The 15,106-nt window shown below is 43.9% G+C and overlaps 1 protein-coding gene across 1 annotated transcript; it reads left to right on the forward strand.

Annotated features, from left to right (window-relative positions):
- Positions 1–1,471: 1,471 nt before the first annotated feature.
- On the forward strand, positions 1,472–4,942 carry LOC126668485 (uncharacterized). The gene is made up of 2 exons (XM_050361678.1): positions 1,472–2,400; positions 2,617–4,942. Exons 1-2 carry the CDS (start codon positions 1,472–1,474, stop codon positions 4,940–4,942), a joined length of 3,255 nt encoding a protein of 1,084 aa, XP_050217635.1.
- Positions 4,943–15,106: the final 10,164 nt, after the last annotated feature.

Consider the following 15,106-nt stretch of genomic DNA (forward strand, 5'->3'; position numbering starts at 1 on the left):
CAGTTCGGCCTCACTTTGATAGCTACCTAGAGCAAGGGCAGATACAAAGCAAGTGGAACCCTAGAAGGCCCAAGCCGAGAGTAGAGACCGACGGTTCAAAGTGGCGAGGAGAAAAAGGGCGACCTCAGCAACAGAAGAGAAAGCGATACAGCTCGCCCACTGCAGATATGACTTGCCCCTCATGCAGTACGTGTTTTAAGGTCAAAGGAGGCGAGAACACGAGGAAGCATCCCAAGACCTTTAAACCGAGATCGCCCACAGAACAGTGGCAGAGGCATGAGCCACAGCGGAGGCCTGCCACTAATTTATTCAAGAGGATATTTCGGCCAACGGAGGAGACCCCTCGTATGACGAAAACCCAGAAGAGGCGAATGCAATGGCTGCGACAAGAGTCGCGGGCGAATCACGGGACAGAATCGGCTCCCAGAGAGCAGCACGGAAATAGGCCAATAGCCGAGAGACTGGGGGCAAGGAACCAGGCCGATGCGGATGCCAAATCACCTGATAGGCGAAACGCCAAGGTAAGGAAGGTATGGATGCCAAAGAGCGAAAAACAAGCGGCCAATGTGTCCGTTACGGCAGTAGTTCACAAAGACGACGAAGATTCTAACGGCCGATCGTCCTACAAGGACGTACTCGTATCGCACCACGATGGTCAGCTTAAAGCAAGATTGCCTAAAGACCGCGAGGTCGTCGTCTCGCACAAGAAGGGCGTGTTGAAAGCCTGGGTCCCGGTGGTAAGGGACGAATACGGAGTAAAAGTGGTCACGCTCCCCAACTCATACAGAAGTAAACCGGGGCAGAAGGCAACGTTGGAAGGCGATGTAATCGTACCGGAAGGAGATAGCGCCGATGATACCGCGGTAGTATCCCTTAGCAAACCTCCAACAAGGATGACTAGGCACATTAGGCCACTGTACATCAAGGCCGATTTGAACGGGGTGTCGATTAACAGAGTCCTCATCGATACCGGGGCTGGCGTCAACATACTACCGGCGAAAATGCTCAAAAAACTGGGCATAACGCGGGATCAGCTTGACCCGACCGATGTTTACATGACTGACTTCGCAGGGGGCGAAACGCCGGCCGAGGGGTACATTACCCTCAGAATTAAGGTAGGGCGAGTAGAAACCGAAGAAGGGTTTTTCGTAGTCAATGCCCAGAGCAACTACAATATTTTGCTCGGCCGCGATTGGATACACTCCAACATGTGTATACCGTCGACTATGCATCAAATGCTCTTCATATGGCGAGATGACGGCGAGGCCGAAGTTGTGCAGGGTGATCCCAACCCCTTCGGCGAGGACCATAACGTACTCGAAGCACGTTTATACGATGAAGAGGTGCACAACATACAATCCCTTAGTTCGAAAGGAGAGACGAGCGTTCCTCGCTTGCTTGTTAACTCGGATCGGCCGGTATCAGTGACCCTCGGGGGCAAAGGCCGATCCACCATCCTCAAAGATTCAAAATGATAGCACGACATAAAGAATTGAGGGAGAAAATTAGACAGTTAACCTCGCTGTATGATATTACATCGGCCAAATGCATCTATGAGGACCAGGATCAGGACCCAACAGGATCGCTGCGGATCGGGGACATACGATTGGCAACCGGGAAGTTAGAAGACGATCCCGCCCAAGTACAGGACGACCTCCTCGAAATCAATCTGGGGACAGATGAATCGCCTAAGCCTATATATATCAACGCAGGACTGGACGAGGGATTCAGAGAGCAACTGATCGCCCTACTCATTGAGTTCCGCGACTGTTTTGCCTGGTCGTACGAGGAAATGCCGGGCCTTGATCCTGATATCGCCGAACATAAGCTTCCATTAAAGAGTGGGTTTCGGCCATTTCGGCAACCTCCCCGGCGAATGTCCAGGGAAGTGGATACTCTCATACAGGATGAGATTAAGCGGCTGGAAGATGCCAAGTTTATTCGGGAAGCCCAATACACCGAATGGCTCTCTAACATCGTGCCAGTGATGAAGAAAAATGGGAAGCTACGAGTATGCGTAGATTTTCGAAACCTCAACCTGGCTACACCTAAGGACGAATACCCGATGCCTGTGGCCGATATGCTGATAGACAGGGCAGCAGGACACACGATACTCAGTTTCCTCGATGCACACTCTGGATACAACCAAGTTCCAATTAGCAAGGAGGACATCTCCAAAACGGCTTTTAGGTGCCCCGGGCCGATCGGAGCGTACGAATGGGTAGTGATGCCTTTCGGCTTAAAAAACGCGGGGGCAACATACCAGAGGGCTATGAACAAAATGTTCAGAGGCCTTGACTGCCTTGAGGTCTACATCGACGATGTCGTGATCAAGTCAAATACCGGCGAAGTTCATCTGGCCGACCTCCGGCAAGGTTTCGAGCGTATACGATGTAATGGGTTAAAGATGAATCCTCTGAAATGCGCGTTCGGCGTTTCGGCTGGAAACTTCTTGGGTTTCTTGGTTCACCAGCGGGGAGTAGAAATAGACAAGAACAAAGCCAAGGCGATTATCAATGCTGAACCACCCAAAATCAAGAAGCAGCTCCAGAGGCTCATCGGTCAAATCAATTTTTTAAGAAGATTCATAGCAAACACAGCAGGCCGACTTTGCAGCTGGAGTGTTTTGCTGAGGGGAAAAGAGACCGATGAGTGGATATGGACGGACGAGAAACAGAGGGTGTTCGACGATTTGAAAGCTTACTTGGCAAAACCTCCAGTTATGACCCCTCCAAAGCCGAATAAGCCGTTGTTGCTATACCTGTCGGCTGCACACGAATCCCTAGGATGTATGCTCGCCCAAGAGGACGATGGGATCGAGAGAGCAGTCTACTATTTGAGCCGAGGACTAACGGACACAGAGATTCGCTATACCGACATAGAAAAAATGTGTCTATGTCTGTACTTCACGTGCTGTAAGCTGCGATACTATATGTTGCCGGTCGTAGTATATGTTTTGTCCCAGACCGATATCATTAAGTATATCTTATCAAAACCATACTTAAGGAATCGGATTGGAAAATGGGCGATTGCAATGTCCGAATTCACATTAGTGTATGTCCCCCAAAGAGCAGTAAAAGGACAAGTGTTGGCAGACTTCTTGGCCGACCACCCTGGTATTACCCTCAAGGAAGAAACAGTCACGTTCTTCGACATCGCCGTGTGGAAGATGTGGTTCGACGGATCCAGGACAAGCCAGGGGGCAGGCGCGGGAGTACACATCGTTACGCCCTTGGGGGCATCCTACCAGTTGTCATTCAGACTCCAGTTCGAATGCACCAACAATCAGGCAGAATATGAGGCCCTCATATTCGGTTTTGAGATTTTAGCCGAGCTAGGGGCGAGGGCGATCAGTGTAAAAGGAGATTCTTTGCTAGTCATTAAACAAGTGACAGGAGAATTCAAATGCGAGTCCGAGCTGTTGGTGAGGTACTGCAACAAGGCGAAACACCTGATCGAAGGCTTTCAGGATACGAGGATAGAATACACAGAGAGGGCCGATAACGGCGTTGCAAACGACCTAGCTCAGCACGGTAGTGGTTACAAGGTAAACCGAGAGTTCGACGCTATCGAGAGGGAAACACCGAATCTCCACACCGGGGGCATCACGATCGACGAAAGACAATTCTCGGTTTACCAGCTGGACGTCACCCAAGATTGGAGGGACGAGCTCCTGAAGTGGTTCGAAAAACCAGACGCCACGAATAGGAGGTTGAGGACTTTAGCCCTTAATTACGTGGTCTTAGCCGACGAATTATATAAGAAGGGCTTTGAAGGGCTACTCTTTAGATGCATCGGTCCACAAGAGGCGATGCTTGCTATGGCCGAGGTACACGAAGCTATAGCAGGCGCCCACCAGGCGGGCCCCAGAATGAGGTGGCTTATCCATAAATACGGCTTTTATTGGCCGAAAATGGAACAAGACTGCATAAGATATGCCAAAGGTTGCGAAGCTTGTCAGAAATTCGGCCCAATACAACACGTCCCGGCCGAAGACCTGCACTCCATCATCAAGCCATGGCCATTCAGAGGATGGGCGGTCGACCTGATAGGGAAAGTATACCCCGGCTCGTCTGATGGTCATACTTTTGTGATTATCGCCACTTGCTACTTCACCAAGTGGGTCGAAGCTAAACCTTTGAAGTCGCCGACACAAGAAGCGGTGATCAAGTTCTTCAAAGAATACATCGTCCACCGACACGGCCTGCCCGAGTCCATAACCATAGATCAAGGGACGATGTTTACAGGAAGCGACATCAGTTGGTGGGCCTCCCAAATGAGGATAAAAATGTTGCATTCAACGCCGTACTACGCCCAGGCCAACGGACAAGCCGAAGCCACGAACAAAGCTATCAAGCTCATAGTTCAAAAGATGATTGAAGAAAACCCAAGACAATGGCATGTGTTTTTATCAGAAGCTGTGTGGGCAAATAGGACCAGTCAGAAGTCGGCTACCGGGACTTCGCCTTTCAGGCTGGTTTATGGCTACGATGCGATGTTGCCGATGGAGCTGACCGTCACGTCTACTCGCCGCAGATACCAGAGCGAATTGTCCAGAGAAGATTACTTTGACAAGATGGTGATAGGTTCTCTTGACCTTGACGAAGAGCGTTTGACGGCGTTAGATCACTTAGAAGCTCAGAAAAGAAGGGTCGAGAGAGCTTACAACAAACGAGTGAAACGGAAAGCTTTTACGGTGGGCGACGTAGTATGGAAAGCAGTCTTGCCTATCGGCCACAAAGACACTCGGCTTGGTAAATGGAGCCCGAACTGGGAAGGCCCCTTTATTGTGGTCAACAAGTTAACAGGCGGAGCATACTTGTTGGCAGATATTGATGGGGAAGAACACGACAGGGCGATCAACGGACAGTTCCTGAAAAAATACGTTCCTAGCTGTTGGGAGGGCGTAGACCGTCGGTTATTTGGAGCCGACGAAGAGTAGTGCTGGTTGTCATTCAAACGCCGATCAGTTGGTAGTACCATTTACGTTTTCGGCGTTTCACATTAGTTGAGTTTTTTCAACGGGTTCTCCGTTTTTCTCAACATCTTGTAATTATTTTTTAAATAAACATTATTTAGTATCGGACTAACTATGGGCCGATAACATAAAAATAACCCAACAAGATGCAAATAGAAAATAAAACTTTCGGCTCTATGGCCGAATGAACATTAAAAATGCAAGTCTGAAACAAGATGCGGCTCCCTGGCCGATCAAAGGGTACTAAAATTCGGAACTAACATGAAAATACAAAATTAAAAAATTGTTCTGAACTTAAATTTAAAAGTGGCTGAATATGTCGCCCAGCTCACTACGGATGGTGTTTAATTGGGTACGAGCTTCAGCTACCTTGGGCTTCAAATTGGCAAGGCCCTGCTTCAGCTCGCTTCGGTTTTTCTTCACGCCAACACCCTCAAGAAGGTCCTTGTCCATCGACGCTTCAAGCTCAACAATGGCTTTTTCTTCAGCTTCCAGCTCCAGCTTCAGGGCAGCAACTTTGTCCTTCAGATCCTTGGCATTGTCTCGACGAGACTTAAGAGTTGAGACAACCGATTTCACATTCACCTTCAACCCTTCCAGTTTCTCCTTGGCAACATTCTCCTGGGCGATCAGCTCATCATAATTGGACTGAATATTGGTCGATTCAGCATAGATCGCCCGGAAGGCTGGAAGCGACGCAGAAAGCTTGACCATTGCGCCTCGAGCTTTCTCACTGAGAACTTCTGGAGGAGCATCGGCCAAGGCAGTTGCCGACTTCTGAAGCCGCTCAAGGTCCTTTGGCGATTTGAAGAGAGCAGTGCCTTGGGACTTCAGCTCAGAGATGACGTCCAGATGATCGCCCCAATTTTCGGTAGAACCGCTGGTCACCTCGCGCATCTCAGTCTCTGGAAGGGGTGAATTGTCTTCATCGCTGTCAGAATCCAGGAAAGCCGCCGCCTTAGCTGCCACGTCGTCATGATCGGCAGGTGCGTCATCAGGAATCTGCCAAGTTTTGCCACAATAAAATATCAGCTGCGAATTTACTATTAGGGCGACAAATAATCGATAAGGAATACCTTCGTCTTATTGGCATCAAGACGTGCCGGTAAGTTGGCCAGAGATGAACTCAGCGGCGACAGCAGTGTTGGCAGCGGCGAGAAGGCCAACATCTGAGATACCGTAGGAGTTGTCTCAGAAGGGTTTGCTTCTGAAGGGGCCTTTTGAGATAAAGACTGTTGAATTGAACGACCTTCATCCCCGGTCTGCTGTCTCTGTATCGCCCCTGGAAGAAGAATGGGCGCTGGGCTGAGACGGGGCTTCCTTAGGAATAGGGTCAAACATACGTGACCCCGTCGTGTCCTTCTTCGCCCTTTTCGCTTTCGGCTCTTTCTTAGACGGCTTCTTGGCAGGGCGCTTGTGTCTCGCCTTCTTCGCTTCAATATCTCCTTCACCATCGGTGTCAAAAACGTCCCCTTTGTTCTATCGAGGCACGCCAACTGAAAGACAAAACAGAATTAGCAGGTGAATAATGGCCGAAACCGTTAGGGGAATTCAAGTAAAAAGACCTGTTTACCTGGTATTCTATCATAACCAATTCGGACAAGTTCATTAATCGCCTCAGCATCAGATGGGCATCTGATGCCGGTGTAGGTCACACCTTCACTTGTTATTTCGGGTTTTCGTTTTTTTACCCTTTTCTTTGGAAGTTTTATGGGGTTAGGTGTAGACATATTAACTTTAGGTACTGGTGGACTTTTATATTTAAATTTTGGGCGAATATGGGCAAGATAGAATTTGTAGGAATACTTGCCTTCATAGTGTTCTTTCCAGACCTTTTTCATTTTTTCATCGTATTTCTGCCTAGTCATTCGCCTATGGCGCTGCATCCTAAGGTTCATGCCAGGGCGATCTAGGGGGTCGTATTTAAACTTATAAAAACGTTCGAATTTAGCTATTTCATAGAGATGAAAGAGATTACCTTCGTATTGGGGGCGTTTTGGTGCCTGCAAAAGAAACAGATCGGCACGAGTAGGGTTTCGAGATAAAGGAGGTAATTGAAAATTATGAAGACTTAGTATTTCTTTGGGCGAGAGGTCGAAGAAAGACTCGATAACTGAAGCCCACCAGCTTTCGTATTCTAAGGTACAGGAAGGGGAAATAGAAGGGCGAGAAATTTCAGAAATGGGGGGAAGATAAGCCCCGTTAAGGCGAAGAATAAATTGAAGGTCAGGGTAATCTTCGATTGACGGTTTATAGGTCCCGCGATTGTTGACGGAGATCAACAAAGGACAGGGAATTCCTTGACAATAGCCGAATTGACGGGCGACATAGTTGGGGCAATAGGCTTCGATGCTGCTACGATTGTATTCTAAACCGGCGATAAGATTTCGGGATTTCAGAGAACTGCCCCAATATTGTCCCCCTAGCTTTAACCACGGATCGGCTTGAGCTTCATCTGCATCTTCACAATCCCAGGCGACGAAAAGCCATGAAGGGAAATATTGCAGGTTGAGAATCGGGCAGAACAGTTCCGAAGCTCTGACGGAGTTGGTGAAAACTTCCAACACGTCCAACACGTGAGGCAGGCGAGTACCAGCGGCGATTAATTGATAGCCGCAAAGTTCGGCCTTGATCTGAGGGCCGACCTCACATAGCTCAGGAAAGTATAAGGCCAGCCACAATTGCAACACCCATAGGGGCCCGCTAGGACATTGAAAGGTCCTCTTGTCGCCATGAGGGGCGATTTCATTAAGGCTTCGGTACAGATGGGCGAGCATGAATTCCCCAATGTTGCATTTTCGCCCTTCAGCAAGAGCAGCGGCCAGGGTGAAGCAGTCTGTAGTCACTCTGAAGGAGGAGGTGCAGAGGACGAACTTGGCTATGAAAAAGGCGAGGAAGGCGATGTGTTCCTTAACATCGGGTTTGTAATGTTCTTCGCCCATGAACAGTTTTATGAAGGGGCCGTAGCTTCGTTGAGCCTTTGTCAGTTTGAATGGGGGCAGTTCGGCATCGAGATTGGGCGATATACGCTCGCCGATGATTGGAATATTGAGGATGGCCGCCATATCCAGCAAAGTGATCGTCATCATGCCGAACTTAAAACAGAAGCAATGTACGGCAGTTGACCAGAAGAGAGAAGCGCCCATAATGTAGTGCTTCGCTATCGGCCTGCTTGCCCTGCAGAGGTTGATCATGTAATAAAGGCCGATATCCTTCCATAGTTGGCCGAAGTGAGGTTTTAGTCTGGTGACCCATTCTTGGTACCCTTTATGTTCGGTCGGCCAGTTTCGGAACATGGTGTTTACCCAGACAGATGATTGGTGAGGGAGTGAAAAACGAGGTGGTACTTCTTCATGAAATGGGGTAGCAATGTCGCACAGATGGCTGGGCGAGACAAGAATTGGACCGACGCATTCTTGATTGTCACTAGTTTTTATTATTACCTGAAGGTCGGTATTCGGAGCTGCAGCACGGATCTCAGTAATCTTATCGGTCACTTGGGAGGCGATGGTATCGTTGGGGGCAGCCATGATAACTGTAGAAAGCGGAGATCTCTCAGTTAGGCGAATGATTAAAAGAGGCGAATCAAAGACAAGAGAGGTTAGGGCGAAAACTTACCAGAAGAGACTTAGTGAATTACTCGAGGTAGCTGAGGAGAGAGAAAGCTTGATAAATGCAGAGAGAGTAGGTAAGTGATGAAATGAAATGGTATTTTTGTTAAAAGAAAAAATCAGAGGAAGCCGAGAGGTCGTGGGGCCAAAACGTGGCATCGTGGAGAACAGCTGGAGATGACGTGGCTCAAAGGGGGTACCGAAAGGTCTATAGATGCGCACCCCTTTAAATTTTTTCGAATGACTTGGGCCTCAGTAGTGGGCTTGGAAGTGCTGAAAAGGGAGAACAAGCCCAAAAGATAAACATTTTAGACTTGTTGGGGGCATTGTTTACACCGGCCCAAATAATTACCGGATAGAACTTCATATGGGCTTATCAGGGATTAAGGCCCAACGAAAAGCTTGTTTATTATTGCTTTTTTCTATTTTATTAGGAGTTTGTAGCTCATTAGGAGTGATTTTCTTTCAGAGACTTAGTCCTAGTTAAATTAGGAGTCTTAATTATGAGGAGCTATAAATAGCTCAGAGCTTTATTATTTTTGTATCAACAAATCAATCAATCAAAAACCAAGCCCAGTGCTTTTTATCTCGCAATCTCCGGATTGTTTTAATTTAGGAGTAGTTTTTGGTATTAATCTCGCCTGAGTTCTTAACTCCCAGATTATTACTTCTTAAATCACGTGGTTAAGTGTCTTTAACCAAACAAGCCCTGTGAATATCTACATAATTTCGTTACAGTATCAAACCTCAAACCGATCCCGATTATAAATTCAAAGATTCGAGTCCGGAATATTTCCAGGTGAACAGAACTATGAAGAATGAATGATTATTATTATTAGTAGACAGTAAAGCTAAAAAAAAAAAAATACTTCACCAGCCGTCGTTGTCATTAGAGAGATCATAATTAGATTTATATAAATTTATAGTAGCAACAGTAGTTTATATAATGATTATCACGTTAAAATAAGTAGTTTATTTATATTAGGAAGTTTATATAAAACAGTTAAAAATATATTAAAATAAATAAAATTTAAATAAACAGTTTAAAAAAGATGGGGTTACTATTAAATATTTTTTCCGTAGCAGTAAATTCTATCTTATAGTAGTGAATTTTTTTTTAAATCGTAGTAAATAATTTTTTTAAAAATGAAGTTGCTATACTGATAGGAGTAAAATACTCCTATGTATTGAGTTGTTTTCCGCATGCTTTTGCTATGTTTCACTGCGCTTTTTGGTTGTTTTGTATACCTTATTGCGTGTGTGTGCTATAGGGAAAATGGAGCAAAACGGAGTCCTTTTGGCCTAAAAGATGGAAGAATCAACGAATCTAAGAAAGGGCGAAGTCTTGGAACAAAAAGATGCCGAAAGCACATTTGAGAATCTGACCCCGCTGCACTAATTGAAGATTTTGGATTAGTTCGAGGCTTCTAAAGAGTTTGTGTTCTACATAAGAAATGAAGTAGACATCCTAAGCTTTCCAGGGGTTCAAGAACCAACTCATTTCTACATCGAGTTATGAAGTTTTGAAGTTAGCGATTGTGCAGTAGAAAATCAGCAGAGCTCGACCGAGCTCCCCACTTATGGGGAGGGCTCGATCGAGCCCTTAGGCAAAAAATGAGCAGCGAACTTGTGAAGAATGAAGGGCTCGATCGAGCCCTTCCTCTTAATTGAAGGGCTCGATCGAGCCTTAGTGAAAAATGTGGCTGGGAGCTGAAATTGAAAAGAAACAAGACTTGGGACCACTTCCTCTTTTGGCTAGACACAACTTGTACATGGTTGTCTTTATTTCGTCCTTTGTATTGCCTATATAAGGCACCTTATCTCCAAATTAGGTATAGACTTCATATAGAACATTTCACCTACTTTTTAGTTTCCTTTTTTAGTTAGGAGTAGATTAGTTTTTAGGGTTTTGTGCCTCCATCTTTTCCACCATTGTTGTGGTGTTGGAGCTTTACTTATTGTAAGAACAAGATTTATCTTTGAATGCAAGTGCTTAATTTCAATCCTATTCTTCTAAGTAAGTATTTCTTATCTTTTATTTCTCTTTATTTAGAAGTTAATGTAATGTTTAGCATGATTGGCTAAACCCCCATGTTTGGGGTTTGATATAAACTCTTAAATGTTGCTTTGAATGGAATTGTATGTATGGCTTGAATAACATGTTTTAATCATTATTCTTAATGCTTGTTTTAGATTGATCTCCTAAAGCATGATTAGTGTTTGTTTAATGCATTGAGAGATGGTTAAATAGATAGACATATGTGATTAGAAGCCTAAGTCATAACACCGTGAGAGCGGGTTAGGGATTAGGTAGCCATTGAGTTGGATTAATCATTGCTTGTTGTTTAATTGATTAGGTTTAGTATCATGAGAGTGAGTTAAGCTTTAATTGGTTGCTCGATAGGTGGTTTTGTTATTCTTTGAGGCTCGAGAGAGCGGGAACGATGCTTTAGAAACAACTCGGTTCTTGTTGAATGCCATGATGTTCATTTCCGTTTATTGCAATGTTAATTAGCTAGTATCGACCCTTGAACGCTTTAATCTTATCGTATTTAATCCTTTTATCATTTAGTTGTTAATCGAAATCAATCACTCGTTTGCTATCCGAATTGAATTTCAAGATCGACTCGCTCACTTTAAACCTCTCATCCCTGTGGGTTCGACAACCCGAACTTATAGTCCACACTATTTACAAGTTGGTAAGTAAAATTGCTAACAAGTTTTTGGCGCCGTTGCCGGGGATGAGGTTGCGTTTAATTGATTGAAAGTATTTTAAAATTCGGTCGAGTTAGTCTTATTTTCTGCTTCTATTTTTACTGTTCATTTTTGCTTTTTCGTGGTTTACGCTTGGTGTTCTAGTTTGTGGTTGTGCAGGAAATTTGTGTGTTTGTTGGTTTATCTTCATATATTCATTTTGATGGAAATTATGGTCGGAAAGAAGTAATGGCATGGAATCAAAGTTATTTACCGTACCAAAACATTTACTACAATTGTGATATTTGTGGGAATTTTAGTCATACCGGAGATGAGTGTCCCGAACTCTATCCGGAGTGGAATGAGCATATTGACTATGTGGGTGATCAATGGCAAGCTAGTGACCCTTATTGCGACGTGTATGATCCGGGGTGGCACAACCCTCTGAATTATGGTTGGAGCAACAATTGGGAGAACTTCAATGAAAACTTGAACTTCGATTCAAGCTATCACCCACATCAAAACCAATGGGACTTCAACTCCAATTTTGGCAATGAACCACAAAAATCACATGAATTTCAGAAAGATGGAATGTTTGATGAGGGGAACATGCTTGCTAAGTTGTTGAAGGAGCTTAGAGAGATGAAGCAACTTCAAAAGAATCAAGCCGCCACTAGTCAAATGCTTGAAACTCAAATCTCCCAACTTGCTATCAATCTTCAAGGTAGACCTAAAGGGGGATTGCCCTCCACCACAGAATATAATCCGAGAGAGAAACTTAAGGACATTGAGCTTAGAAGCGGAAAAGCTCTCGATGACCCTCATGTCAAGCGACTTATGGTGGTTGAAGATGAGCCAAGTTAAAGTGAGCTAAGTGCTAGTGAGGAAGTGGAAGTTGAAGCTCCATATGTTAGACCACCACCTGCACCTCCTTATATACCAAAAGTTCCTTTTCCGAGTCGACTCAAGAAGACACCGGACAACCAAGAAGGATTACTAGCCGCAATTGAAGCTACTCCAACACAACATGCTATGGCCATAGAGTTGAAAGATGATGATGTTTTAGTAGAACATCCTCCCATGAAGGTTCACATAAAGATTGAAAGAGAAAAGTGTGAGGGTGTTTTACTTGAAGCTTCAATTTCCAAGCCACTTACTTGTCCCAAGAGCGTAAATGATGAAAGTGAGGAGAAATTTAGTATTACGGTACTCTACGAGGAATTCAACAAATCCTTTGACTATAAAGATCCATTCTTAGAGGGGTTTGATTTCGAGTATAACGAAAATAATACCAAGTATATGAAGATGCTTAATACTCCTCATGTTCATTATTTTAGAGTAAAAGCATACTTCATATCACATGAGCTTTATTTGAAGGAGCCAACAAGAAAAAGGAGGGAGAAGATGCTACCAAGACGGCTCCCGCATGTTAGGTTGTATTTTTAACAACCTTACGCGAAGAGTCTAGCTTTGGACTCCAACTAAAGCGCGCTCGGGAGGCAATCCCGAGAGGTTCTATTTCTTACTTTTCCTTCCTTACTTTTTAATTTATAGCTTTTGATTTTATGTTTGAGTATTTTAGTTTTTTTTTTTAATGTTCAAGTTAATGCCGGGTATTTTTTGTTTATGGTGTGTAGGAATTTCGGTGAACGGAAAAATTTTCTGCTTCAATTAAGCCTAAGGGCTCGATCGAGCCCTCCCTCACTTGAGGGGCTCGATCAAGCCCTATGAACAAATTGAAACATAAATTTTTTCAAAGAGGGGCTCGATCGAGCCATGCTTACAAGGGGGAGTTTGAATTGTTTGAATTGTTTTAAAGGGGGAGCACATAAATTGGTGAAGTGGCATCATCTCTACACTTCTTCTTCTTCAACTACTTATAAAGAACTAATGATATGGTCTTAACTAATGGAGAACAAGGTTTCTTAAGTAGACCGTTTTTTTAGAAGGTGTTTGGATAAAATAGTTCTTAATAGAACTAAGTACGGTTTCTTCCATTAAGTCGACAGTTCCTCTTTTCTGCGACCACAATGGTGCTACTGCCATAGCAAAGGAAACTGGGTCTCACAACTTATCCAAACATAAGGAAAGGCATTATCATATTATCTAAAGAAATTGTTGGAAAGAGAAAATTGTTTCTCTAAAAGATAGCATCAGCCCATAACACGGCTGACCCATTGACAAAGCCCATGACTTAGAGTCATTAAGGTTTACATGACATAGAGTCATTAAGATTTACATTTTGTAAAGATGGGGCTTAGATATAGTTGCTAATGGCACTAGTGCAAGTGGGAGATTGTTAGTAGTATGTGCCCTAGGGCCATTTGATCATGTATATTTGTAGAACTAATCCCAATGGCAAAGATATATATGTTCTAATTGAACTAAGTGTCTCATCAACTAAGTGTTCATTTATTACGTATTGTCCTTATCACATTGTGATAGAATCTATTCTTAAGGTGTTAAGAATATGAGTTTCAGATTTTATTATACACGTGATCTAAATAACAGTTCACGATCGATGGGGTCCTACGAATAAGGGCATCGTATTATCCGGAAAGATTGTCACCTCTGTTTATTCTCCTGATTAGTAAGGAGTTACTAATTATAGGAAGTAGTGAGTCTCATACTACTCGAGGGGGATCAGGATAAACATGTGGACACTCAAGATGTTGAGTGGGCCGAACAAGTGACGCTAGATGACTTATACATGGTATTTCATCAAAGTCAATTTAATGTCATCTAGTTCATAATTGTATATATGTCCTTTGACTTGCGGTGACACTATCTTGTATATAGGTGATTAGAGTTTGATACTCCTTATCCCTAGATCTTTCATGAGCTAGGGTCGCGGGATGTGTTGGCTCTAGTTAGTTGTATATGGAGATAGGGGTTTAACCAAGAGAGGATTTATCACTCCGGATGAACGGAGAAAAGATTCTATGCTATCTCAAATTGTTCTTGATGGATGATAAAACCTGCGCAGGTGTATATGACTTACTTAGAAAGTTGTTTCTAGTGGAAGTCATATTTATCAAGAATTAGAACTGGGAGATGAGGTCATATAATCAAGACATACAGTGTTTGACTTAACCGTGACACTAGTCGAGATTGGAATCTAAGATGAAGGGAATTTTGAGTGTACGGTAATTATGAACATTGGTTCAAAAAGAATGCATCGAAACATTCATCTCTATTTTGGGGGTCGTGATATGTTGCTAGACGTCACTCTCGATCTACGAGAATTAATAATTAAATGGGATTTAATTACTTAATATAAGAAAGGCGTTTCTTATGACTCTCGTTGCCATATAGATGTGAACCTAGTTAGTCGCACACAATAGGGTGTGCAACCGATTGAGTTTACGAGAGATTGATTTCATATGGATACTAGCATATCTCGGAAATTAATCTAAGATGAAAAACCAAATACAATTAGGGACTAATTTGTAAGAGTTATAAATTAGTAGGTACCTAATGTATTTTATCCAAGTTAATATGATGAGGTCATGTGATGATATCACAATAATGTCATGTGATGATGTCACGATGATGTCATGATGATGTCATGTGATGATGTCACGATGATGACATGTGATGTTGTCACGATGATGTCATGTGATGATGTCACGATGATGTCATGCGATGATGTCATGATGATGTCATGCGATGATGTCACGTGATGATGTCATGTGATGATGTCATGTATGTCTCTGTGTGTGACACCTAGCGTCCGATGTGTCAGAAGGTGGCAACACCTATGCTTGATGTGTGACACCTAGCATGTGAGGTGTCGAATGGTGGCAACACCTTTGCTTGGTGT

This window comes from Mercurialis annua, linkage group LG1-X (assembly GCF_937616625.2).
Source record: "Mercurialis annua linkage group LG1-X, ddMerAnnu1.2, whole genome shotgun sequence".
In the NCBI taxonomy this organism is placed as follows: Eukaryota; Viridiplantae; Streptophyta; class Magnoliopsida; order Malpighiales; family Euphorbiaceae; genus Mercurialis; species Mercurialis annua.

Excerpts from the sequence above, each read along its gene's own strand:
- LOC126668485 (XM_050361678.1), top strand. The coding sequence starts at position 1,472 with ATGATAGCACGACATAAAGAATTGAGGGAGAAAATTAGACAGTTAACC. Across the intron at positions 2,401-2,616 it reads GAGCGTATACGATGTAATGG|CTGGAGTGTTTTGCTGAGGG; the intron begins GTTAAAGATGAA and ends CCGACTTTGCAG.